This window comes from Gavia stellata, chromosome 15 (genome assembly GCF_030936135.1).
Source record: "Gavia stellata isolate bGavSte3 chromosome 15, bGavSte3.hap2, whole genome shotgun sequence".
Classification (NCBI taxonomy): domain Eukaryota; kingdom Metazoa; phylum Chordata; class Aves; order Gaviiformes; family Gaviidae; genus Gavia; species Gavia stellata.
Window position 1 is genome coordinate 16,214,593 of NC_082608.1, and position 26,949 is coordinate 16,241,541.

The following is a 26,949-nucleotide window of genomic DNA, read 5'->3' on the forward strand; positions in this document are numbered from 1 at the left end:
TGAATTAAAAGAGATTAATTTACACAAGATAAACTCCTCTTTCTTCCACAATATTCTGTCCAATGTATAGGAAAGCATACCAATGCCTGGCATGTGACAAGCTGAAAAAAAGACTCATTATCTCTGTGAAGGACTAGTAGACATTTACAAATCACTTACAGAGTGAAGCTGAGCATAGAGAAAAAGCCAGGTAAAGGAATAGCTACTGTTTACCCATATGTGCTTCATGTATTTTCATCTTTACTCATTCTGCATGTGCATAATTTACAAAATGGGCATGAGCCCAAACTTTGAATCCCAGCGTACATGGTAGCTTTGATCTGAGTCTTCAAATTGCATCTACATTTCCTGGGTCACTCCCATACTCTGTAAGTCTTTGATAATTTTTTTAGGTGGATGTAACAGAGTTGAGCTATCTGCAGTGAGCCATCACTTACACCAATAAGGGCAGATGGAGAAGTTTGTCTGTGTGGAAGACCAGTGCCTAGCTGTGTTATGCTTTTGAGATCTGCAGTTTTCATCCACTGTGAATCTACATGCTGTTTAATAAATATTGTAACATCCAACATCTTAAGCCAGATTCTGATTTCTCTGTTTAATCAAGATTAATGCCATTGACTTCACGAATTTACTCTCGTTTCAGTAGGATATATCTAAGCATGCAGCATATGATGCTGGTGGAAAACTTTTTAAAACAAGTTTTAAAACAGGACCGTTGTCTTGAATGGGCAGTTATTGGATGCGCTCCTTGACAGTGGCCAACACCAGGAGCTTCAAAGGAAAGAGAGAGAACACCTGTTTGGAAAGCACCAGTAAAGGAAGAATTACCTATTGGTTACTTAAGCCAAACTTTAAAACAAAAGGGGTTTTATCTATTCAATATTTCTAAAGTCACTTTAAACCCAATCTTAACTAAAAGCTTATGACAAACTATTGTTTTGCAAGAAAGTCCACTAAGGTCATTAAAAGGAAAAAAAAAAAAAGTATCCTTGAAAGGACCTGTATGATCTCATTTCTACTTCAGCTGTTTCAAATTTATCTTCTGTTGTTATTGTGTCTCCATTTTTTTTACTGTTCACATGCTAAATGTACACTCTTCAGGGATACTGTCCAGCTAATCTGTCCTGCCTAAAGGAGAACCCTTTTATCCATTGTATTGAATCAACATCTGCATCTTATAAGCACATCTTAGCTCTCTTTAGCTTACTTTCTCTTTAGGGGAAATCAGTACAAATTTATCATCTAGTAGCTAATAATAAATGTAATGCTTTATAACTGCAACTTGGCTTTCTCCCAGTGGCAGCTAGATCATCAGTAAAGTCATTCCACCTGGCCTCCTTTCTCTTTTTTTCCCCTATTGATAAAGAGGAAGTGATTTACTGGTTTTAATTAGACATACTCCTGCCTTGAAGCTCCATTCACCTTCTCTTCCCGTGAATGTCTGCCTCTTTGCAAAGCATCCTTTCCATCTGTTAACTTACTGCTGGCAAAATAAACTATCATTTTTCACAAAGATTTCACAACTTCTTGATTCATCATTTCACCAAGTTTGAGGTACATTTCAGTGAGGATACTGATCCTATCACCTCCTGAAAAACCTTACAGTGCTTTTTCAAATCGTATTTGACTTCTCGAATCAGTCAATTCTTTGTCCGTTTATTGATAGAATGGAAAACCAAATGACTGAACTCTCATGTTTTTAAGTTAGTTTATCAATCCCTGGTCTTGTAATACTTTTCATGCCTGTATAACAGTTCACTTACTTTTGCCCTTTCAGAATCTTTCCCATAATTCGAGTCAGTCGTGGAGGGTGACTGAGTATTTCAACCTCATATAAGTTCTGTATTGATGGAGCCCTGTGATGGCAATGTCCCCTGTGCTCTGCTAGCCTCTTCTGGAAAGCATTTTCAGCAGTTAGTGATGCCCACTGGCAGCCCTTATTTGCAAGGCTGGATAAATGAATGATGAATTTACTGTTTGTTTCTCCTCAAGTTAAATATTTTTCAGTTAACAGAAAAACACTGACAAGGTCTTTAAATTGAAAGTGCTGACCTTAGATTACCTATGACCAAATGCCAGATAAATGAGCTGAATATATTCAGCTACATTAAAAAAAAATTCCAGCATGTTTCCATTTAAGATGAGACAATTATGCTACAGAAACTGTATTTTTAAAATCTGTTATTAATTTCTGATCCTAGATTATCATTTAACTATCATATTTCTACCCCTTTCACCATTGTCTGTTATTTCATCTAACCTGAATCTGACCATTTTGGGAACTGCCTTCTGAATGAATGAATATTTTTCATTTCAGCTTTAATCGGTTTCTACAAACCCACAATCATCAAAGTATCAATAATACTAACTTCAGAAGGATGCAGATACACAAATTCTGAAGGGCACTGGTTTACTGCTTTTTGCCTTCCCTCCATCTGTGAAATTAATTCTTGAACAATCCAGAAAGGGTTCTGATGAGTTCTAAAATTTCATCATGCATTTACACTTCCAGTAGTTGTGCTCAGGAGATGCGAGTCCTGCACATTTAATTCCACATTCATCTCACAATGTTCTCCTCCTCCTCAGAAAATATTTGGCCACTATAGTTTGTATTTTTTCTCCCACAACCTAGTTAAATTACGCATTCACTGCCCTTTGTCTTCTTTGGTATGACTCGTTCCCATAATTACATACATATAATATATGTAAATATATATGTCTTTATTTTTTTTTGTGACATTCCAGGGTAAATAAGAAAAGCACTTTATCAGTCTTTTTCTTGTCTCTTATCCATTTCTGAATAGTGTTTAGGACTGCAAAGTCTACTTAAATGATACATGCTCAGCTTAACTATTGAAAAACCTTACAGAAAAATAGATGCATAGGAACATACTGTACAATAAGATATAAATACAAAATGTTTTGTAGAACTGCAAGGCTGAACTTGTGATATGCAAGACAATAGGGAATTTTAAGATTTTTTTCTTATTTGGGTTTCCTCCTTCTCTCTTAATACATGCTTCAGGTGTCTCTTTCAAGAAAATATTTTGGAGAATGACTGCATTTCAAAGGAAGTGATTGCCTTGAGCACAGACTTGCCAGACCTGTCTGGACCCATACCTGGATAGCGCTGGTCCCATCGTCTCCTGTGAATGCTGCTCAGAGGACGTGAGTAACCTGAACTTTCTGGCTACATGCAAGCTGATTTGCATTCAGAAACGCAGTCGAAAACCTGGACCATTTGAGTCACCCCACAAACGTCTAGCAAAACTATGACTACAAAATTAAATAGGTGCAAGCTGTGTTAATCTGTCTTTCAGATCATAGTGGAATGGCAATAAATACACCTACAAAACTTTACATTGTCTGCCCACCTGAATAATAAAATTTCCTGTATTTATGCATGCAACTTACTCAATTTCTCAATACCTGCAGTGCGCATTTTTACAAGGGCTTGCACTGAATTCTTCTGGGAAAAGAACTAATCTAGAAAATAAGAAATTTCTTTCGAATACAACCTAATTAAAAAATGAAGAAAAAAATATCTAAACATTACAGGAAGAAGTTGAGGTCCAAACCCTGGAAAGCCTTACCTGGCTGAAGATCAACTTAATTGGATAGAAAATTGCTGGCAGGGCTTTTTTTGTATGTTTCTTTGAAAATTACAGAAGAGAGAAAATTTTTTAAAAAGCTACAATGTAGTATACTTAAACATTCCTTTTTTCAGCCTTCTATCAGTTTCTGGTATTTATAGTTGAAGTAGGATTCGTTTCATTATTACTGCTGCAAACAGATCTTCAGCAATATGTGTGTTTTCTCATAAAAGCTTATTTCTTTAGTTTTCATGAGCATTTTTGCTGCTTAGAGTTATTGGTAAATCATAAATGATGCAGATCTCTGAACACAAAGTTTTGTGGTTTTTTTCAGAATTCAGCTTGTGGAATGTTGCTTAAATTACTGAAAGGAAAAAAAATCTTAACTACAATTCACAGATATATATATATAAAATTGGGGAATACGTAACTGTAACATTTTCAGTCATTAGAATCCCTAGTTACCAATGCCAGTGGTGTAGGTATTTCAATAAAAATACAAGGGAAGTTTAAATAAGCTCTCATAGGAGCAATAGCCTCCAGTTAAATGTTAAATCTTAATAAAACTGTTTAGCATAATTTGATAGGATGAAAATAGAAGTGTTATTTGGCATTAAAATTTTTTTCTTTAATCTTTGTTCTGCAAAGTATGTGCACAATATGCAGCCAAGTAAGTCATCTTGCAGGCAATTTATTATTCATACTTTAGCTCTATAATAATACAGTTCAATTTACTTTGTATTATGACAAATAAGATTCCTGAGAGTTCAGCTTAACATTTCATAGTATTTATAAGTTTGCTTGTTTCTTTGGTGTAAGGCTATTTTGGAGGTGATTTGCAGACAGGGAAGCATGTCTGTAACTTGTAGACCAAACTCTTCCTTGGACTAAAGCATCCCTATTAACATACACACCCAAAATGAAAATTCTTCAACTGAGAAAAAATGTTTTAAAAAGGCATTGCAAACTGTGATAGTAATTTGTGAAAATGCATGCCCTTAGCCCATGTCAAACTGTCTGTTCTAAAACATGTGTTCATCCTAAAGTACTTTAACATGTGTTCATGGTCCATGAACTTCAGTGGTTCTTAAAGATACGTTCATTACTCAATCAGTACGAATAGCAGTAAGGCTCTTCAGTATTCCAAATAAAAACTTTACTGAACAGTTGTGAAAGTTTAAATAATCCTTGAAGAATATATTTCATGTTACAGTCTATACTTACTGTGTTTCTTAGTTTAACAGAACCAAGCTGTGTAAGGGAGACGGGGTGCAGCGTTCTCAGCTAACCGCTCCTGCTAAAGTTCTGCAGAAAGCAGTTTTCAGTTACGGTGTTGTATGATGGGACGAAGAACCACAGATCGCTGCCTCAGAGAAAGGGTACAGCACTCGCTCGCATGCTCCCCAGGTGCACGCCAGAGAAAGCTATGCGTTTGATAGTGAGCTGACCAGAGTATTGCTGGAAGGTGTGGGAAGGAATTGAATCCCTTCTGGGGAGGGCTCCTTCCTTCTCACAGGGAAGGATTCATCAACACAGACATAACAGATGAATTACACAGCCAAGGATTTGCTAGAGCATTCTAACAAAGCAGGCAAACTAACGTAGCTAACAGAGAGTAAAGACTTTGGTGATTCAGCCAGAAATTGACCCTCAGATGTTCTGATGCATTTTGAAAGAAAATCTAGTAAAGTAACCTAATGCAGAAAGAGATTTTTCTTAGAACAGAACTATTAGTGGCCAATTTCAAAATTGTAACACTGGAACAAACCATAAAAGTACCAAATTTACTTTCTACTAAATACAGTTTCAACACAAGTCATCTGGCAGACGGAGTAGGTGGTACAAATTTGACTGGGAGATAAACATGTATAAACTTCATTATTTTAGATGCTATCACCAATAAAACTGAATCAACAGAAATTACACAGGAGCCTGTGTGTGGTACTTTGACCATCCTTGTCCCAGGGTAGATGTAAAAATGGCTACATGCACCTGCAGTTTCAGAAGCATTATTTGAAACTGTTACCATTAAGCCTTGCTATGATGTTAGATTTAGTTTTCACATCACTGAATTTTATTGTATACCATTTATGGGATACGTTTATAATCTCTGTTACCATTGTGCAGCAACTGAGAAATAATGCTATATGGTGTGTTCTATGCACCTTCCTTTTCACTGAATTTGTGACAGTTTACTAAACTTCAGACCTTGATAAACTGGTGAAAGGCCTTTCAATCTAGCATGACCACACAATTATGTCTGAATACTATCGTGACTCAACGCTATTCTTTAATCTCACTGAGAGCTACAGTGCAGAGCTAAAGCTGTCGTTACTAATTCTGTAATAGACATCAAGCAAAGAATAAACAGAAGAAAGCTTACTTCAAAGACCAGCGTCTCATTAGTTGGTCCTGCTGCATATAGACTCTCTGGATGGTTAAAAGAGCGTTGATAATCAAAAACTGTTCCAGCAAAAGAGAATTTTCCTGGCCAGTCAATTGTCCAGTCTCCTGTTAGATAATACTTTTTACTGAGGTTGCGCACTGCAAGGTAGCTGGTGGAGATTTGCATTTCATGGAGCTGTATGCTGCGCGCTCCTGCTGGAATAGTGACCACGGCATAGTAGTCTGAAATGAAAGAAGTAAGCAACATTTTTGCAGTTGTAATACAGATAGAGATGGCTTATCATTTTTGAGCCAATTTGCAATTTTTGCAGTTTAAAAGATATTGAAGACAGCTGTTCTGATCCACCGAAGTTACTCTGTTTTCACAAGGAGAAACCAGTTCTGTTTTTAAACCCCCTATGCAGCCTGTAATCAGAGTAACTCAGAGGTATTTCAATTCTTGGAATTTTTCTTTGTGATTAAAGACAAGAAAAAGCAAGTTCACCTTAGAAAAATGCAGAACAGATTAATGGTGGTTTCACCGTGATTGGTTTACCATGTTTTCCTTGTAGTTCCCTGCAGCAGTTGGAACGTACTACTTCCATCATGGACAAGGTTTTTGAGGTGAGATGCACTGGGATGCAGAGAGCTTTCACAAAGCCCTGTATACCACTGGATCTCCCTGCTGTAACCCATTGCACTCTGAGCATGTAGAAATCTCACTTATTCTACAGTCAGATGAGACACCGCTGACAATCTCCAACACGCACTGCACACAGCTAATTTTGCAGAGGATTCAGTTTAGATTAGTTTTCTAGCATTGTATCTCTGTATTACTATATCCTAAACAATTTCCTGGTGTATATTACTGTTGTATTGACATGTCTTATGATTAACAGTAAATGGATCCTCAAAATACCCCTGTGGGAAAAGAAATATTATCTGCATTTTATGCCTGAGAAACTGAGGCATAGTGAGATTATTTCACAAGGAGCCTGTGACAGTCCACTAAAGAACAGTCCACCTCCCAGTGACTGGATCATCCATTGACTCAGCTGGACAGCTTCCCGTCAACTTAGTTTGAAAATGGACATGGAAATACTGTCATGTTTGGCATTATGCTGTGTAGCGCTTTTTATATCTTCTACAGTCCCATTCCAGTCAGAGCTGTTGACAGCTATTTTTTTCACTTGCTTGAATCCTAAAATCTCTTTTAAAAGGAAATTCACACGTAAAGGGAAAATGTGGCTTAAGAAACAAGAGGAGTGCTTGCAAATTAACTAACCAAGACTTATGCTCATAGCTTTCTTGTTACCAAGAAACAGGAGAAATGTGAACTCTCCTCTCACTCTCCCAGTGATTTTCAGTTCACATCTGGACTTTCAGCCACTGCCCTAATGAGCAAGGAGTCATATATATTACATGGGGATACAGCAGAGCAATGAGTTGATGATCATGTGGAACAGCTTTCCTTACCATTAGCTTTGTGCTGGATCAAGTATTGGCCTTTAAAGAACTTGCACGTTGAATTATCTCCTTTACAAACTCCACAAGCATCCAATACAGCTTTGGAACCAAGTCCATGATCACACCCTACTTGCTGCAACCAAAAGGCACAAGTGAAGGACTCAAACACAAGGGAATTTGAAGAAACAGATGCATTTTCCATAAAGGAGTAATTTGCCCACTTTAAAAAAATAGACATTAGGATTGTAAGAAACTTAATTTTATCTTACTTCACATATTCCATCAATGCACACATCATATTTATTTGGAGAACACAGAGTTCCATCCTTCACTTTGCTGGACATTGCAAAGAAAAAGTCAAAGTCTTCAGCTGTGCAGTACAATTTACATCTATCTTCCTCTGGGGGAAAAAAAACCAAAAAACAAGACAAGAATGCAGACCTGCAGCACAGGTTTTTTTTTAAAAAAAGCACCCTGCTATTGTTTCTTCCTGCATCCTAGATGAAAAGCTACAAGGATTAATTGTGTGTGGTGACATATTAGGACCCCAAGATGGGCAGAAATATAGCCAAATACAGTAGCTTACATTATGCTATTTTAGAAGAACATGTGGGTTTGACTGTCCACACTTAGAATTAAGAATTCAAAACCAGTGTGAAAACATGTACGTTGCATTAGCTCTGCTGATGCGGCCCTGACTTCAGTTCCATTGGTTCACAGTTTCAAATTTCATTTTTTATTAAGAGAAATGGGAGATTGTAATAATTTTATTTAATTTTTAGTTAAAATTTGAAAAAGATATAAGGTGGCATAAATGATCAGTTCAGCTGAAAGCTAGGACTAGGGCCACATTATCCCCTAACAAAAGTGCTTTTCCTCTAAAAAATCCCAACCATTGTCAATCAAATTTCTTCTTATACATGGATGGTATGTTATGCTTATAAAGGGCTGATTAATTCTACATAGACAAAACCAGTCATGCAATTGTAAATATTGTCACAATTGCTGAAATACACAAATAAAGCAGCATAACAAAATTTTGAAGAACATGAAATTGGATTCAAAATAGTATCCTTTTATTCTTAAGTAAGCAGCTGGATTTTCAATAGTACTTTCTACAGAGGCAAGGCATCTGTAGCAATTTTGAAAACCAGATCATGTTTTCAGGACTTTAAATGGACACCTTGGGGGAGATATTGAAAAGCAATGAAAGGAGTAAGGACAGGCATTTTCAAGTTCAGAGTCACATGGGGACGTCTTGCTTTTGAAAATTATGCCCTTTATCCCTAATTTTAAGCTCCTATTTACACAGCCCCTACTTTTAAAACCAATGTAGGCTACTGTAATTTCTGTTAAACAAGATGTATTACTCTCCCTATTATACAACATCCATTGTTACATGCTGTGAAATCATATTTCATCTTTCCTAGGTTCACAATGGCTGTTAGGACATAGGTTTCTAAATACCCACGAAAATGTCTGCAGAGTCTTTTGAAGAAAATATAATCAGGCTATGAATGAAAGTTACATGTATGTGTGTATATATGTAATTATACATTTATTAGTATCAAAAGCAAATTTGTACAGGTGCTAAACAAAGCAGCTACAATGGGACATAATCCAGCCACTTTTATTCAAGCAGTAGCAAATGCAGCTACAAACTGTGCTTTCAAACTGCAGAAAATATTTGTTGTCTCTGATAAAAATGAATAGAGTCAAACTATTTGCAAAATTAAGATGCGTAAAGTAAAAATAAACTTTGCTTGTACAAAAGACAAGAAGCAGTTATTGAGTCCTGAACTTCATAAAGATCTCTTACTAAAAGATGACTTAAAAAAATGTATGCCAGTACATTGTTTGTTTTTCCAATTCCCATGGGACTATACCAGCAGAAAAGTCAAAAGGTTGATTTATTGTTACATTTCGAAATCTGAGAACATTCCAAAGGAAGGAAGCTTCTGGTAGTGTTATTGTGGGAGCTCACATTTCCCATGCTGACAAATCCATGGAAATTGTTTTGTTTTGTTTTTACACTAACAGATATGTAATATAAAGTGAAAGAGGGGGGTAGCAACAGCCAGGGAGTCATGCTAAGGACAAAGATTTAAATTCACAACCAAAATCAGTTCTGCATGTTCATACAGGCAGTATCACACAGGAGGCCGGATTTGACTATGCTAGAAAGCAAACACATCTCCAATAAGCCAACTGAATTTCTGTTTGCCTACATCAGGGTGATATTTGCCCAGAGAATATGGATGAATTACAGCTTACAGCTCGCTTCCTGCAATTGCCTTTGTCCATCAGAGCTGTGGCATAATTACCTTCCACTTTAGTATACGGCTTCCATTTGTAGAACCATCCCCGGAAAGGTTTGCTGTTGTATTCTGCACACTGCTGGGCACGGAAGTCCAAACTATTTGCTGGACATGGCTGATTATTACAAAGTTGATAAATACGGCTGGAACCTTGGCAGAATTTGCCTCCATACTGTGGCCTAAAAAAAAAGAAAAAGAAATTCTTTTGCAAAACCTACTTTTTGTGTGATTGGCACGTTACATGTGTATTAAGAGAGAAACTGAGAGGACGTATTGTCTTAGGAGATGAGTATTTCTTGTACGGGCCATTAATTTTCATGGTTCCTAAAACCAAGCAAAGCAGTTGCCATGAATTATCTACTTGGATCACTGCAAACTCAGCAAAGATGCAACCATCTAGAGGTGAGTCGTGTTTTCACTAATTTAAATTTATAGGGCTATTTTGTATTGACTGGTTTCAATCTTGTTATATAGCTGTTTTTACTGTGCTGTAACCCAGGAATGAACATGTGCAAAGAATTACCTATCACAATAAGAGTTAATAAAAGATAACATAACACTGATCAAACATAAACAGAATGAATAATTACATTTGGTTGTTCGTTTGTTTTGTAAATCATTTTGAAAAAATGTGCTTTTAAATAGTCAAAGGAAACAAGAACTGTGCACAGTTGTCTTGCTTTAGGAAAATGTTGGAATTCATGGAGAACTTTAAACATGTCACATTCATTTCAGCAAACCTTACCTGGGCATTTCCCTTCATTTTGGCCAGAATGAAAACAGCATTTTCTATTACTTTGCTAGCATCTTATGTTATCAGAATAATAGTTTTTAACTATTTGGTCTATGCACATGACTGTAAAACAATGTAAAATGTAAGACTTGCTCTTTTTGAAGTGACTGAGAGGTCTCACAAGCTGCTGAGAAATGTATTCACTCACTTTTGTATTCCTTATGGATCTATATAGGAATTTACTGATGCTATTTTTTCATCTTCACAATGCTCAGATATACATCTGCAAGTACTGAGCCAAATCTTCAAAACACCAAATTCTAAGAACTGTTTGTCTTACTATACAATTTCTTGCATCAAGTGAAAAAAAAGGTAACAATGCTGCACTTGCGTACATTTATATAATGATTTTTAAAAATTAGGGAATGTACGTACTTGGAAGACAAGCTATGATCTTTCAGTGGACAGCTTGCCCATGTTACAAACACATTAAGGAAAAAAATTAGAATAATATAAAAGATAATGAATAATAATATTAACTAATAATAATAATTATTAATAATAGTATAAAAGTTACAGTTGCAACAAGTATAATTTTACTTGTTTGTTTAAATGCCTAAACACTATGTTATAACTATTCCCCATATCAATGATTGCACGCAACTTTTCTTGACACGCATCTGACTGGAGTAATATGGAGACAGCTTGGTGCAACATGGCTGAGAAAATCCAGGTGCTTTTTCTCTTTGCTTTATTATAAATTTTAATCTTCACATGTCTAACCCTCTAATCAAGCTGGAGCTTGGTTTATGTTTTGAATCAGCTTTGAATGTACAGAATATTTGACTTTTCCAGAACTCTAGACTACAAAACAGTCTTTCAAAGGGAGAGGTGGAAACCCACCTGCTACTCTATTTAAAACTGCATTAATATGTGAGAATATGAGCCAGCAGTGTGCCCAGGTGGCCAAGAAGGCCAACGGCATGCTGGCCTGTATCAGAAATAGTGTGGCCAGCAGGAGTAGGGAGGTGATGGTCCCCCTGTACTCGGCACTGGTGAGGCTGCACCTCGAATACTGTGTTCAGTTTTGGGCCCCTCACTACAAGAAGGACATTGAGGTGCTGGAACGTGTCCAGAGAAGGGCAATGAAGCTGGTGAGGGGTCTGGAGCACAAGTCTGATGAGGAGCAGTTGAGAGAGCTGGGGTTGTTCAGTCTGGAGAAGAGGAGGCTGAGGGGAGACCTTATCACTCTCTACAACTACCTGGAAGGAGGTTGTAGAGAGGTGGGTGTCGGTCTCTTCTCCCAAGTGATAAGTGACAGGACAAGAGGAAATGGCCGCAAGTTGTGCCAGGGGAGGTTCAGGCTGGATATTAGGAAAAACTTCTTCACTCAAAGGGTTGTCAGGCATTGGAACAGGCTGCCCAGGGAGGTGGTGGAGTCACCATCCTTGGAGGTATTTAAAAGACGTGTGGATGAGGCACTTAGGGACATGGTTTAGTGGTGGACTTAGCAGGGTTAGGTTTACAGTTGGACTTGATGATCTTAAAGGTCTTTTCCAACCTAAATGATTCTATGATTCTATGATTAAAGTACCAGCAAAATGTGTTGTGGAAAAAAAACAACTTCCATCGACTTTTCTGAAGACAGGCTGAGAGAGTTGGGGTTGTTCAGCCTGCAGAAGAGAAGGCTCCAGGAAGACCTTACATCAGCCTTCCAGTACCTGAAGGGGACCTACAAGAAAGCTGGAGAGGGACTTTTTACAAGGGTATGTAGTGATAGGACAAGGGGTAATGGCTTTAAACTGAAAGAGGGTAGATTTAGATTAGGTATAAGGCAGAAATTCTTCACCATGAGGGTGGTGAGGCAGTGGAACAGGTTGCCCAGAGAAGTTATGGATGCCCCAACCCTGGAAGTGTTCAAGGCCAGGTTGGACGAGTCTTTGAGCACCCTGGTCTAGTAGAAGGTGTCCCTGCCAATGGCAGGGGGTTGGAACGAGATGATCTTTAAGGTCTCTTCCAACGCAAACCATTCTATGATTCTTGAGGTCACCTACTAGCTACCCTGACACTGGGTATAACGGTGAAGGTCTTAAAACAAAGTCAGATTTTCTGTCCTAGTTGGTGGCAATTCAGTCTGTGAAAGCCAGGGAGGACATGTAACACCAGTGAAGTCAGAGAGTATTTATGTTGACTTTGTGCAATTGGTGAGAGCTTTGAGTTAAGGCAGCCAAACCGTTGGGTCCTTACTCAATTCTCTACAGACTTTCTTTACAGCTTGAGCACATGTATGATTTTCGACCTCCTTCAGCCCCAGAGAACAAATCTGCTTTAGTGTAAGGAAAAGAAGCAACCTCCTTCCAAGTAAATGCCACCAAACAAGCAATATAATAGAATTATTTATGGCTAGATCGTGATTTCTAGCCACAGTCTTGCATTTGAGGATGGTATAAAATTCCACCAAACTAAGGGAGCACTGAAAGAGGCATTCTGTTTCCCAGCTTTGTTACAGCATTTTAATATTACAGTACACTCCCATTACTGAAACTGTTGGCCAGAGAATTATGGAAACTTCCCCACCTTTGTTTTTTACTAACAAGATGTCAGTAGGAGTTAAGTAATTTGCAGGAAACTAAATGTAAATCTACAAACCCAAATTTCTGAGAAAATACTATTATATATACTGACAAAATCACACTTTTATTGGTGACGTTTATACCACCCATAGAGTTTGGTTTGACTGCCTACAGAAGCTCTGTTAGTATAACTGCACTTACAATGGAATGCTTTTCACAGAGGTTATTCCAGTATTTCTATAGTGATACAGTGTCCCTAATACAGATATCACCTAAACTTTTCATCCATCTGTGTACCTCCCCAGTGTTGACATATATACGTAAAGATACCTGCATGAATAGATGCTGTTAGAGCTGAGGCCTTGCTGAGGATAATTGGAAAAGGGAGAAATCTGGTGAGAAAGGCCAGCAAAAAAAACAGTCTCTAAAGAATGATTTGTAAAAGGAGTATAACTGCAAAGATGTAAATACTCCACTTCATATAAAACTCAAATATTAAAATGCTACAAGAGTAGTTTAAATTAATTCTGCAGTACCCTTTTAAGAGTGGACTTCATGAACAATGAAAGCAAAATGGATATTCACTGCAATGCAACACAGAGTGAGAAATACTGGAATTAATCTGATCAAGGAAAGTATTTTATGCATTACAAAGGAAATTAGCCTCTGAAATTCTGGTCTTCTATTTTTTCGTGTTTTGTAATCATTTAAATTCAAGTGAGAACATTTCTGTTCATATTATGACCATATTATGATAGCATCACAAAGCTAGACTATTTTATTCTGCATGAATTTGAAAGGTCTACAAGGTCTTTCACAGTTTTCATTTTTAATTATTATTTTAAATGGCATCATTACTTTGCATCAGTTTACACCTGCATTGTCTGTAACCACTGTTACAGGTACTGTACACAAAAGATGAAAAAGACGTGTTCAAGCAATTTTGATTTAGTCTTTTGATTGCATACATGCCTAGAACTCCATTCTACTCTTACTGAACAATGCACTATTGTGAAGTGGGTAGGATGCAGTATGATTTAGGTATTAATTTAAATCTCTCGGGCACTCTTCAGGTTCTTTCCCAGCTAAACTATTAAATTATGTAATCTATTTCTATCTTGAAAAAGTATCTCAATTGTGAATTGTTGTGATGTATGAAAACCAGATCCATGAAATTACACTGTGACAATTTACAGAAACATAATGGCTTTAGCAAATCTGCATAGTTCTGTGTTCTACGGATGACCTCCATAGGTGTTTGTTAGTATGAAATCGTATATAACTCAGGTGGTAATTCAGAAGCCATATCCAGAGCTGTTTGGGTGTGGTCACAAGGTCTGTCTTAAAATTCTCAAGAGAAAGGGAATTGAACTGGTTGGATATTATTTGCGAGAGGAGAATTTCACATACAAACACGGGTAATGAGATTTTCATAAGCAGCAGCCTGAATTTGTGTTCTTCACCTGTCTTTAAGCTCCTAATAAGATGTGTCACCTTTAAAATCACCGGAAACCTAGAAATCTCCCTCAATGTTCATAAGAAGTCAGTTACTTTGAAAAATTGACTACTTATTTAAAAACCTCATTTTAGAGGCCAGTCAGTTCTTCAGAGATCCACACCCCTTGTCCTAATTTCTTATAGAATTACATTTTATTCTTTCTCATTCTCAAAATTTTGCTATCCAGAATCATTTATCAAGCTTTTGAACAAAATAAACATTAGCTCCTACACAAATCTGGATTAGGAAAAGTGAAATAAGTATATTACATATGAAATAATATAAATACATGTACTGAAATATATAAACATCTGAAATATATTTCAGAAGTTCAAAAAGAAAGGAATCATTATTCTTTGCTTATGTGTAGTTCTAGAGGTGAACAATGAACAGTGACTAGGTTGTAAATCGTTCCATGTGGTATAACATTGAAAATGGATAGTATCATTTTTCTAATGATTCCACATATATACAAAAGTGCTGTGATGGGAAATACAGCTACCTGGATATTTGTACACTGTTGCGTGGATGGCTTATTTATAGTCCTGTCATTTCATCGCTCTAACTCTGAGAGAGATTTATAGTATCTTCTCTTTGCTCTAACTGAATTATCACTAATATAATAAAATTAAATTTAGTATAAACACGATCCAGCTCTGGTATCAAGTCTTACTTGGTTACATCAAGTCTTGCATCAAGTCTTACTTTAATTAGAACAGACAGATCACTCTGAATGCAAGTTTTAAATACATAAAGCTGCAGTAACACACAACTTTCATGTTAAAGAGCTTCTGCTTGAAGACCATTTGAAATCATTATCAGTTATAATAGTGCACCAAACTGAAGCATTTCAATTACTGGACATTCTTCTATCACATAGGGAGAGCAAGGGAAGGCTTATGAATAAATGCAAAGAACAATGTCTTACATACAAATTTAGCAGGCAAAACAGGGACCAAAGTAGGAAGACCAAAATATATGTATGACGTGTAATTGAGACCCTGCATGCTCTTGCTAAATAGTTTAATAAAGGAAACTATCCAAGTGATTTTATTTATCAAAATACACTGAGAAAAAACAAAAAAGGTTGAGAAAATGCTCTGCTATGGGTCTGCAAAAATTGGCTTGACTGAGTGAGCGTAATAAAGACTTTTAACTAACTCACATTTTCCTATAACATAGTATATGAAGCGTGGGTATTATTACTGCAGCACTGTATAGTAGGTGTGAGGCTTCTTTACAGCCTCATATAAACTGTGTCATATTTTCTCTGTTTTTTATTACTGCAGTTTAAATGCTGTTTTTATTGTGTGCAATGAAGAATACATGTGTCTGTGCCTGTTGAAGTTGTGTATGAAGTAAAACAGTGAAATTCTTTTTTCTTGGAAGTTGAAGTGAATTGAGTACTTGGGAAAGATGCTGGTCAGATAACACTTTACCTCTACTTTGAAATAGTGTTGTAAGGAATAATAGTATTTACAGTGATAAGACATTCACTAGAGGAAAATACCAGAAATGTTTCATGAGATAGCATACAATTCTAGGGTTCAGCAACTTTATTCTGACCTGTGAAACATAAAAGAATGCAAAGAACATGACTGACATACAAAGATATCTGTCTACAACCATTTTGATATTGACTTTAAACATTTTTGGTTTATTATCCTGGATAATACGGTGTCATCAGAAGTCTTAATACCTTTTAAGACCTTTTTCCCTTGCTTGTAAATTATTAGGTGTGAATATGTGTGTGTGGCATTTCGTTACTTCTGCAGGTATTTGATAAACTGTAGTGTCACAAAATAAATTGAGAAGGTTGGGCTGTGGATGTTCTAGCACTCCAGCAGTCTTCAGACAGCCACTACTTTCTAGTATCAGGACGTATTTCTGTCCTTCAGTTACTGACTGGTCATACTGGACATGAAAGAAAGGTCTTAGAAACATTTTCAGACATACTATTTCCCTACAGAAATGGACTCTGTTATTTTTTTGGTGCTAAAAACTTAAATAGTTAGTATAAAAATAATACCTTTGCATATCTATGTCTTACTTTGGATTATTGCAGTGTCTTTCTTGATATGTGACCCCACCTCCACAAGTGCGAGTACACTCTGACCACTCAGACCAGGCAGACCATTGGCCATTTACAGGCTTGGGTCCATGATCACCGTATTTGACACACTGTCCTCTTCGACACCACTGCCAAAAGAATGCCAAAAAATACCCCATCAGTTAGTTACCTAGTAGATGCAAAAAAGAAAAAATCCACATTTCAAAGCTCCAGTGCTTAACCCTAATAAACATGAGGTGACCCACTGAACTCAATGAGATAGTTCACAGTAGGACAAGGACTCTGAAGTAGGACATTGACCCACACAATGGTATAAATAAGCAATGTAATAAAATTTGTTGAAGTTCTGAGTTGAAGATCTCTGAGGTACAAATTTTCAAAACTGTTCTCTTAGAGAGTATCTTTTTTGCTTACTCTTCCCCAAAAAATCCATGTTAATTCATGGTCCGGTGTTGTCAGAACCTCAAAACTTCCCATGTAATTTAAAAATAGCCTGCTAAAATTCTGCTAAAATGTCTCCCTTTTATTATTCAATTATGAAATACTGCACAAAGAGAAAAAGCAAATTAGAACTTTTCAAGTTACTTCCAGTAACTTGAAAATCGAAACAATATTCTACTGGAAGAAATATTACAGCAAAAGAAAATGTTTTGGGTAGCTATGAGTGAGTGTAAATTTGAAGGTTCAACTAAAGCAAATAACTATGCTCTTTTAGTAGTCATCACTGATGATAATGTGCACGATGGCCTTAGTCTGTATAGCAAATACTATGGCTTAAGGATTGTTTATATCAGAGTGGAATTTGAAGCTTTCATCTAACTTCTGTTACAATTAATGGATTTTCTTCCTGATTTAGATTTGCCAGCTATCTTATTCCATAACTTGATGGGGGAAGCATCACTCCTTACCATCAGACAGGTGCCACTGTGAAGACCAGTCCTGACTATGTATCACAATGCAATCTTACAGAGCACTCTGCAAGTCCGTGATAGCAAACCTGGAGGGATCTGGATAAAACTGGTTTTGACAGGAGCTGGTATTTGACCCAATACAGTCTAAAAACAAGTTCAAATTACATTGTCCTATTTGTAAAACAACTTACCATACTAATACCACAAGCTGTTCCTTCCGCTGCTGGCATGAACTTCGTCTCGCACCTATGACCCACTTTGTGACACCAGAGAGATTTGCATATATCCTGAAAAGAAAGAAATACTCACTATAGTACTCATAATTCCCATTATTTGCTGGCATTGAGAAAGAGTAACAAATGATACATACCTTTCCTACCTTAAAAGCCATATAAGTAAAATCTTTTCTGAATTTAGAAAATCCAGGGTTTAAGATTCATAGCACAGCCATATTGCCTTGTTTATGCACCATTTCACTATACATTTTTTAAAACTATTTTGAGTGTGAGACTCTACTAGAACAAAAACTGTGTTAAAAAGTTCAAGGCTAAAGTTTCATCAAGTCTACAGTGACTACAATATTGTGAAGAGACTAGATTTTCTAAAACACAGGAGATATCTGGAAACATATTCTCGTCACAGTGCTGTTCACTCTCTCTTCTTTGTTTATTAGCTGTAGAATAAACACAGCTGCCACCACCTGATAAATGTGGTTAGTATAAAATAAATCAAAATACTCCAGGATGAGAACAGAAGTAAAAGAAATTACAGTATTTCTTTTCAGAATGAGCCCTCCAGATTATTTAATAAAATGTCTTCTCTGAAGAGATCAGCAAGGAGTGTAGCAGTCACTAAAATAACAGATTAATCTAAATTAATTCTTCATCACAAATCAAGAGTATAAGTTACATTTTTATTTTTCTAGAATAACCCTATAGATCTTTTCCAGACTTTGCTGTCAATGCGTAAGAGTAAAACAAAACACAAGAAACTTAGTTCTTCTTACCCCACACCCAATGCAAGTTTTGATCAAAACTCCACTGCCTGCTCATTTCCCTTAGTAGACAAGGGCTCATGAGTCTTACGTATTCAACTGTACTCCTTATGACTCTTGGAAAAAACACATTTCCTTCTGAAACTCCCCTGGGATTATGATATTCCTCAAAAGAGGCCAGTACCTTCAAAGCAAATTGCCAAGCAAGATAAGGTAGAGAAATAGCCCAGGCCTCTGAAGAACACTGTATTACTTGTACTTATTTAGTGTACTGCAGTTCTCTAATGTAATTTTAACTTTTCAAAAGTATATCAATAGGTACCTTTACAAAGCTGAGGTTGCACAGTTTTGCTTTCATTCCAAATTGCCATTTGCACTGGGTATCAGCATCATAGATCTGCCCTGGCAGTTTGTCAGGATATTTATACTGTCCTGTTTGCTTAGGTTCATCAATCAGGCAGGCAGCTTGAGCTGTACTATAATGAGAATGTGTATTAGTCATGACTATGATCTTTATATCAAAATATTTTAATTTGCTACAGACCAGCAAAAACACATAATATGGTATACAGTACCTTTAACTAGCTTTAGAGGTATGCACTGAAATGAGAATATCTGCTTGCAGAGCCAAAAGATCTTGACATCTTGTTGGTAGCCTGACCTGCAAAGTTTTAAGGAAGCAGGAATTTCCAGGCTTTGGGACTGTTGTGACAACAAGAAAGAATGATGCCAAATTCTTTTCCTCCCTTTATTCCTGTGTAACCAAGAGCAAGGTGATGTAGTCTGCTTCTTTCCCTTAAATGGATTCCCAAAATCAGGAATCAACAGAATCAACAGGCACAGTCTCATTTCAGCATTCGCTTTGTGTGGATTGACAAACAGAAGGCTGCTGCAGCTTGTGTGCTCTGGGTTGGCTGTGTCCAGCTTAACACCAACGGTACCCTATGGTCTACTTTTTTCCCTTTATATATGCTTGAGAACCCATGTATACAGAAGGTCACTCTATGCTGGTTTTATCTTCCAAGTGTAAGTCTCTTGGACCGTATTGCATGTCGGAGGGCTTATGTGACTTTTTAGTTTGCAATTTGCTTGTGTACTCAGAATATGTTGCATCATTGCAGCAGAAAAAAAACACCAGAACTCTGTCACCTTTCCTGGCCACTACTGTAAGATACTAACTTGGAATTCAAGGATCAGATCCATAGAACTATCGAGGTGCTTGATCCTCACCCTGAGGAATTAACATCTAAAATGCCTGTATTGGATCTGGGTCTTAGTACCGCTTACACATTTTTTAGTAATCATGTATAGTCTACCGATGTACGACAAACAAAATAAAAGGAAAGTTGTACAGGAAAGGACTGCAATTCTGATGACATTAAACATACACCGAAAAACAGTTGCTTTAAAAGCATCACTGAGTAATGCCAACATGCTGGAGAAATAATTGGCATCTTTCTCTTTTTCCTTTTTTTTCCCCCAGAAACAGTATATGAAAAATGTAAAATGTCCTTACTCATGACAAGAGCTAGATCAAGAGAGAAACTCCACTGAGAAAGGCCACTAATGTTAATTTACATTTTGTAATGACTTTGGGACCACTGTGTCTGCCCTCTTTTGTGTTCACTTCCCACTAATTCTCTAATAAACCTAGCTGCTGATAGGAATGCCTGGGAAAGAATGATACGCTAGTCATTACTGCAGGATATTCATGGAGGGTGAAATTCATTCTTTTGAAACAAGGCAGGACAAAAACACTTACATGCCATACCACCTATACGCTTCATAAGTCCAAGTGTGCGGGCTCAAACAGTACATGGGTTTGAGCACATTTTAAAAGAGGTGAATTTCACACTTAAGTAATTTTTATGTCTGTTCAAGAGTTCAAGCCCAGTTACTAAAGATACATTCCCTGGCACTGGCCCAGATATACATCTGACCTACCTGAGAAATTTGTTGAGATACTGCCTGCTGCATACAGACCAAGAAAACACTCCATTGTTTCCTGTGAGTGTGGGAGACATAATATTACCCTCAGCTTTTCTACAAGGATTTCCTTCTCCATCATGAATCATACCAAAGCTGAAAAGAGAACCAGGCGTGAGAGTGAAAATCCAGATTAATCAGAAGCAAGACACAATTTGGGGCAGAAGAAATACTTTCTCGGTAACAGTTCTATGCTTGAACTCCACAGGGAATGTGGAATTCATCCCTTTCGTTCCAAAGGGATGAAAACATATGCGCCATACAAATGACTGTAGGTATGAAACAAGTTCCAATTAACAGCATTCAAATTTTATTGTCATCATACACTTGTCTGATGAGAAAAAGATAGTCAAGTTTCAAGGAAGACCCATGCTGGTGATGCACAGGAGCTCTGCAATGTGAGCTAATGACAAGACACTGGCACGTAAGTACCAGAGCTGCAGACTGTGTCAGAAGTTTTACAGTTTAACCATTTCTCCTTCCTGAAGGAGGAATGTTTTGTGGTGAGACGGATGGAAGTAGTGGACCTTATGTTCGTTCAGTCACACTTGTACTTGCCTATAAATCTATCAGCTTAAAACACACATGCAGTCTGAGCCTTTCTTTGCCTAGCGATAATGCCTGTTAACATGAATGGCGTGGAAATTAGAATCCAGGGAAATGTCAGTATTACACAGCTGTAAGAATATAACATAACTGTTCTCCTAATAGGAGGGAAGAACTACATAGCTGCATTCAATCTGTAGCAAAAGAAGTGGGATTGAATGAATAGAATACAAGGTATGAATATAAAAATATGACTCTTTTTCTAATTTTGGCCACTAACTTGCTAAATTATCTCAGGCAAATCACTTTCTTTTCCTCGCCTTTGTTATACACTGTCACTTTGTCGAGACTGTAACCTTTTTAGTGGGAATACTGTCTCTTATTGGGTGCTTTGCTTAGTCTGCAGCATCATGAAACCCTGCTTTCACTGGGAGAGGTGTTAGGTTAATATAAAGAATAATAAGCAATAATAAACACCACATTAAAAATGATAATTTTATGGCGCTTATGGTTATAATAAAGCTAATTTTCAGGTTTCTTCCTTTCACTGTTTTATATTTACTCACTGTACAGGACATCTGTGAATTTCAATGTGTTTTGAATAGAAATTTCATAAGCTGTTACTTCAACTTTGTAGTACGCTGGCGACTGGACTCAATTCTCTACTGTTACAAATCATTGCAGGCTCATCAGAGGTACTGCATGAGGCTCCAAACTTGCTAAAATATATGGCTCCTTCTATAGATGGACAAAAAAAGTCCCAACTGAGCTAGTATTTTAGAATCCTTTATAAAACTTTGTTCACATGCATTGCAGCCAAAGAATCCACAGTTTATATACCCACTGTCACAATGGGCTCTGAACTCCCAAAGGAACTGTTAAGCTTTCAGGTAAAAACACAGACTACTTAAAGAAAACCATAAAAATGTAAAACAACTGAAGCTACTCAGTGGATCACAGTGTGATCTAAACCGTATACAATACTCTCCTACTGTGAAATCCTTAGGTTAACATATTCACAGTGGACCTCAGCACCTCCATAGCTGTCGCAGTTTTTTTTCTACCAGGAATCTCTGTATCACAGAGACCAAGTTCTGTTGTCTTACATCATATACTAGGTAGTCTCAGGAACATCAGCATGAACAAATGATAATACAGACATTTTGTATCTGGGGCAGATTTCTTCCAGGAGATAAGATGCATTTTATTAGACAGGAGTAATGTAGTATACCAAAGAAAGGCTGAATAATATGAGAATCAAAGGCAGTGGTGAAAAAGAAAAAAAAAACAACATTAAAAAATTTCCAAGCATAATCTCTCAAAGCAAATAAGAAAATAAACAGGAAGGAAGGACATTAAGAGACCAAAGGGGATAATTCTTGAAAAATAAGCTATAGGCCTGATTGTCTCCTAATACTGATCAAAGGGCACTAAAAATGTACTGAGGTCAGTGAAATTGCGTTGGTGTGACAGGAGGATCAAACAATATATATTTTACATATTGGGTCCCACTGAAATTGTTGGCACAGTTCCCACGGGCTTCACTGGTAGTTGGATTATTCTTTAATTCCTTGTTTCCCTTCAGATGTACAGAAACCTGTGAAAGGGTAACTCGTGTAGACGCTAGGTCATAGTATCTACTGTAGAGCATATTTGTACAATGAAAACTAAATAGTCCTGATTCAGTCATGCAGAATCGGAAGGATTCATGCCTTGACCAAACAGCAGAATACAGTGCCATTGCTTTTCAAAGATACTCTGTGCAGTACTGTTGCTGCACAAAATAAAGATCCTATGCCCATGTTTTAGCTGATCCTTGATTTCAGGTTTGTACCACATAAAGAAACTATGCTTCTATACTGCCAGTGGTTAGAGACTCCAGCTTGAACTATGTTAAAACTGACAATCAAAACCATGCAAAAAGTTGTGAAAAAGTAATTCAAAATGATTTAGGAAAAAAACAGGAGAGCAAAACCTAATAATCTTCTTTAGATTTAATTCAACAATTCGGAGAATAGCTGAAGATCCATGGAAGATTTTGACTGATTTTGTTTGAGAGACAGCAGGTTCTTAGGAAAATTACAGTCTTATTACCATAGAAATCAAATGGAAATCCAATGGATACAGATACAGAAAGGCAGAAACCACCACAAAGGTTGTTTTTAGCCAAAGCATGCATTAACTAGGTAGAGAGAACAAAGAAGGACAGGTTGAATGGAATGAATGGCTCCCAGTTCCTATGAAACACTGGGTCTTCTGCGAAAGGGACCCCTAAGAGACTCAGAGAGATCACTTCTCCATACTGTAAGCTGCAGTGTCCTTTCTTTTTTTGGAGCAACCACACTGATAGAAGAAGCAATTTGTCTACCAGAACATGGTACCAGCGTGGGAAGCTTGTACATTATTGTTGTCAGCTTTTACTGTTTGTTCTGGTTATCACCTGGAATATATAAAATGTCAAAAAAACAAAAATAAAAGGACAGCACCCTGGGCAGCTGATTCACCATTTCATGCTAAAGGACACACCTCTGAGTGAAGAGTCTTGACTCTGTTTGGCCTAAAATTGTCTATAGCTTCCCGTCAAATTAGAAACAGTTGTGAGGTACCTGTATCAGCATAAGGTCCCTCCACCTACAGCAGGAAAATTGATCAAAATCCCACAGTGGTTATTTTTATGATTGTTGAAGAGATGATATTTAATAAGGCAAATGCATTAACTGGATGCTTTATATATTCTAATCATTATATAGCTCTCTATAAATGAACCATATTTAACTGATTTATATTAACTGGTGCTATGTTTTCATTCACTTACATATGTATCTATAGAAGGAGCATGTAAGGCTCATGAAACTTACTTGTGTCCAGATTCATGAGCAATTGTAAAAGCCAGTCCAAGGCCTGTATCTTCATTAATGGTGCAACTACGGTATTTGCTGCACATGCCACTGATAGGTGCAAATCCTGAAGGAAGGAAGCAGTAGAATAGCTTGTTCCTCTACCGAATTCCAAATACATATATCATCTGCACTGGTCCTAATAAGCCAGTCTGTTGTGATGCATGAAGATGGTTGTCTACTTCATCAGGTTTATCATGAAAGAATTACAGCAGACTTTTATTTGACAATAAAGGAACTCCTGTACAAGAAGCATAATTCAAATCTAACCTCCCAAAAATACACTTTACTTGTAAAGATTATTCTTCCCCCACCCCCAACCCCATGCCTTTACTGCTCCCAAAGTAGGGAGGAATCCCATTCAAAAAGGGCAAGCAGTCACAAAAAGGAAAAAAAAAAAATCAGAGTGGCTCAGAAATTTTCTGAAAATCAAAAATATTCCTTGAAGAGGTAACAATCCAAAAGCATGTCTTCAGATAGCTTGTTTTGCCACTTCTTCTGGGGCAATGATACCAGTAATACTCTTTTTCTTCTAGGTACCTCAAAGATAAATATGTAAAAATAATACTGTTCTTTCCTCTTCAAGAAGGCTAACATTATATGCAGAAATGGACTTTTTTATTTTAAAACATTTCAGTCTTTATCAATCAAGATGCTGCTGTTGACACCCACAAGTTTCTCGGAATGTGTTTTCATATCATACCTAAAGTATCACAGGGTTCATTTTTCCAAGAGCAGATATCAAAACCTGTAAGCAAGATGGCATGGTCATGGCGCTTTCCATTCTTCCCAACCAGAGCAGACTGCCATTGACAAAAGCTGTTCAGTGACTGGTCCGCATGGTGGTTAATCAGTAATCCACCCTGTAGATATTTCACAGACACAGAAATAAGGTGCTTCCATCAGTACTTGAGAAAGGTGATTGAAAGAATAAGAGTCGGTTAGGGAAAAAGGTATTACTTTTTCATATTTGTTCTACATAAACTTACATATTCCCATGTTAACTGTCTGTGATGACCAATTCAGCTGATGAATGAATCTATTACAATTGTAAAATAAAACTGCATCTCTCCCCAGACACATAGATATTTTCAAAGTCAGTGGTTGGAATTACAGTGTACAAATATATTTGATTCCTGATAAAGCTGAACACTAAAGCATTTTCAACCTTGTGATTAAAATGTTTGGAGATTTCTGTGGAGGAAAAGTATTATCCAAGTAGATCAACCCATCACAAATTTCTTTTCATCAAAAGAGATTTTGTCTTGTTTTGTCTCAGCACCCTTGACAATAGAATTGGCTCTACTCCCACCTTTTGTTACATGCTATCTTCAGTTTGGGACTTTTGACTCCTTCCCCCTTCTGATCACCACATCCTGGAAAGCCCAGTTCAAAATCTTTTTATTTATTTAAATACTTCTTAAGTAGATTTCTCATTCCAGCCATTAGTCTTCAAGAAAATGCTGGAAATGGTTAAATTTTATCTTACTGGAAGCATTTCAATGTTTCTAAAGAACATTTATATGAAATGAAGGTTTTAGTATCAAAAACTGAGAAGCAGTGAAATGCAGAAAGTGTGATTTTGGAGGGTTTTGTGATTTTAATCTTCTTCTCATGCTTTCTGTCTTAAGAAACCTCTAATGAAAGTTCATGTACATAACGTGGGAACACCCAATGCTCCCTGTGAACAATAGCAAATGAAGTATACCACACAAAAATCCTGACACAACTTACAGGCTCTTGTTCCAAAAGAAGAAGGCTTACAACGATAATGTTTATATCACTTCCAATTGTTCCATCTTTAAAGAGACTAGAGACCTGCAATGATTATTGAAGAGGAAATATCATCTACATGTTTTTTTTTTTTTAATAGACTAAACATATGTATTAAGTTATTGCATTGGACTTCAATTTTCAATACAAAATAATGGAGTTCTATACCTTGTAGGATTAATCCAAAGGCGCTTAACCCAGAAGAATTATACCCAAAACCACTACATCCAAAAACCTTAAAAACCTTCTATTGATTTTAATGGGCTTTGTTCTGTGCTTGGTCTCCAGGATCAAGTGTAATCAATGTCAAAGTTCAAGTTCAAGTTTTGTAGTACAAAACTAAAGAGCAAAGCCACAAAGGAAAACATATTGCTAGTTAAATTATATTACTTTTCTGAAAATAAATTTGTGCTTTCTCAAATAAATTTTTGTTTCAAGGACAGTCATCAGATGAAACAGACTAAGTTTCATAATGCTAAAAGAAATTAAAGTTTCAATTTCAGAGTACCTGCCTTTTTTGTACTACACAAGAAGTATTTTAAAATACAACATTTTAAATATTTTCCAATATTTTGTTTTTTAATCCTACAGTACTGTTGCCAGAATGGTGATAAGGGATGTATTTTTAAAGAGCTTTTTGATGTAAGTAATACATTAGATGAGGCTTGAAGAAAGGCTTGTGTAAGGTGCCCCTGCTCTTTTCGGTATCACTGTTTGTCTACTGAAAGATCCTACTCTGACATAACAATATTCCACAGGGAAAATATATTTCAGTTACACCACATCTTACCATATTCATAACTGTTAAGATGTACGTTGTTACGTTTTCCTTGCCATGTTTCTCCAACATTTTTTTATCTGCCACAACAAGGGTTTCAACATTTAGACTTCCATTTTTCTGAATTTTAGCAGATGATCTTTTGAACCTTGCAGAAGTCCCATATTCATCTGAGCGAACGTATGTCTCTTCTGTGGGCGGCTTAGGTGCATCTAAAAGGAAATAAAACTCAGTTTTGGAAAGGGTTCAGATCACCCATGAACAGTTTCATCCGAAAATGAAGCATCACAGGTTTAGAGCCTTAGATTATTTTTACAGCATGTGATTTAATACTTATGGCTAAGTTCTTGTATATTTATTAAAAAAGACCTGATTCATTCCTGAGGGAAGGACGGCTACAGGGAGAGAAGGAAATGGGACAACCAC

General features: G+C 36.8%; 1 protein-coding gene across 1 annotated transcript in view; it reads right to left on the reverse strand.

Moving 5' to 3' along the window:
* ADAMTS18 (ADAM metallopeptidase with thrombospondin type 1 motif 18) overlaps positions 1 to 26,949 on the reverse strand; it is a 78,939-nt gene that overhangs the window by 19,639 nt on the left and 32,351 nt on the right. Inside the window, exons 5-16 of the mRNA XM_059824872.1 lie at positions 26,536 to 26,735; positions 25,707 to 25,790; positions 24,676 to 24,835; positions 23,934 to 24,039; positions 20,488 to 20,625; positions 18,866 to 19,019; positions 17,741 to 17,836; positions 16,618 to 16,766; positions 9,770 to 9,942; positions 7,715 to 7,845; positions 7,455 to 7,578; positions 5,977 to 6,221 (exon numbers count right to left, since the gene is read on the reverse strand). Coding sequence (XP_059680855.1) covers positions 5,977 to 6,221; positions 7,455 to 7,578; positions 7,715 to 7,845; positions 9,770 to 9,942; positions 16,618 to 16,766; positions 17,741 to 17,836; positions 18,866 to 19,019; positions 20,488 to 20,625; positions 23,934 to 24,039; positions 24,676 to 24,835; positions 25,707 to 25,790; positions 26,536 to 26,735 — 1,760 coding nt within the window. The remainder of the gene's footprint in view (positions 1 to 5,976; positions 6,222 to 7,454; positions 7,579 to 7,714; positions 7,846 to 9,769; positions 9,943 to 16,617; positions 16,767 to 17,740; positions 17,837 to 18,865; positions 19,020 to 20,487; positions 20,626 to 23,933; positions 24,040 to 24,675; positions 24,836 to 25,706; positions 25,791 to 26,535; positions 26,736 to 26,949) is intronic.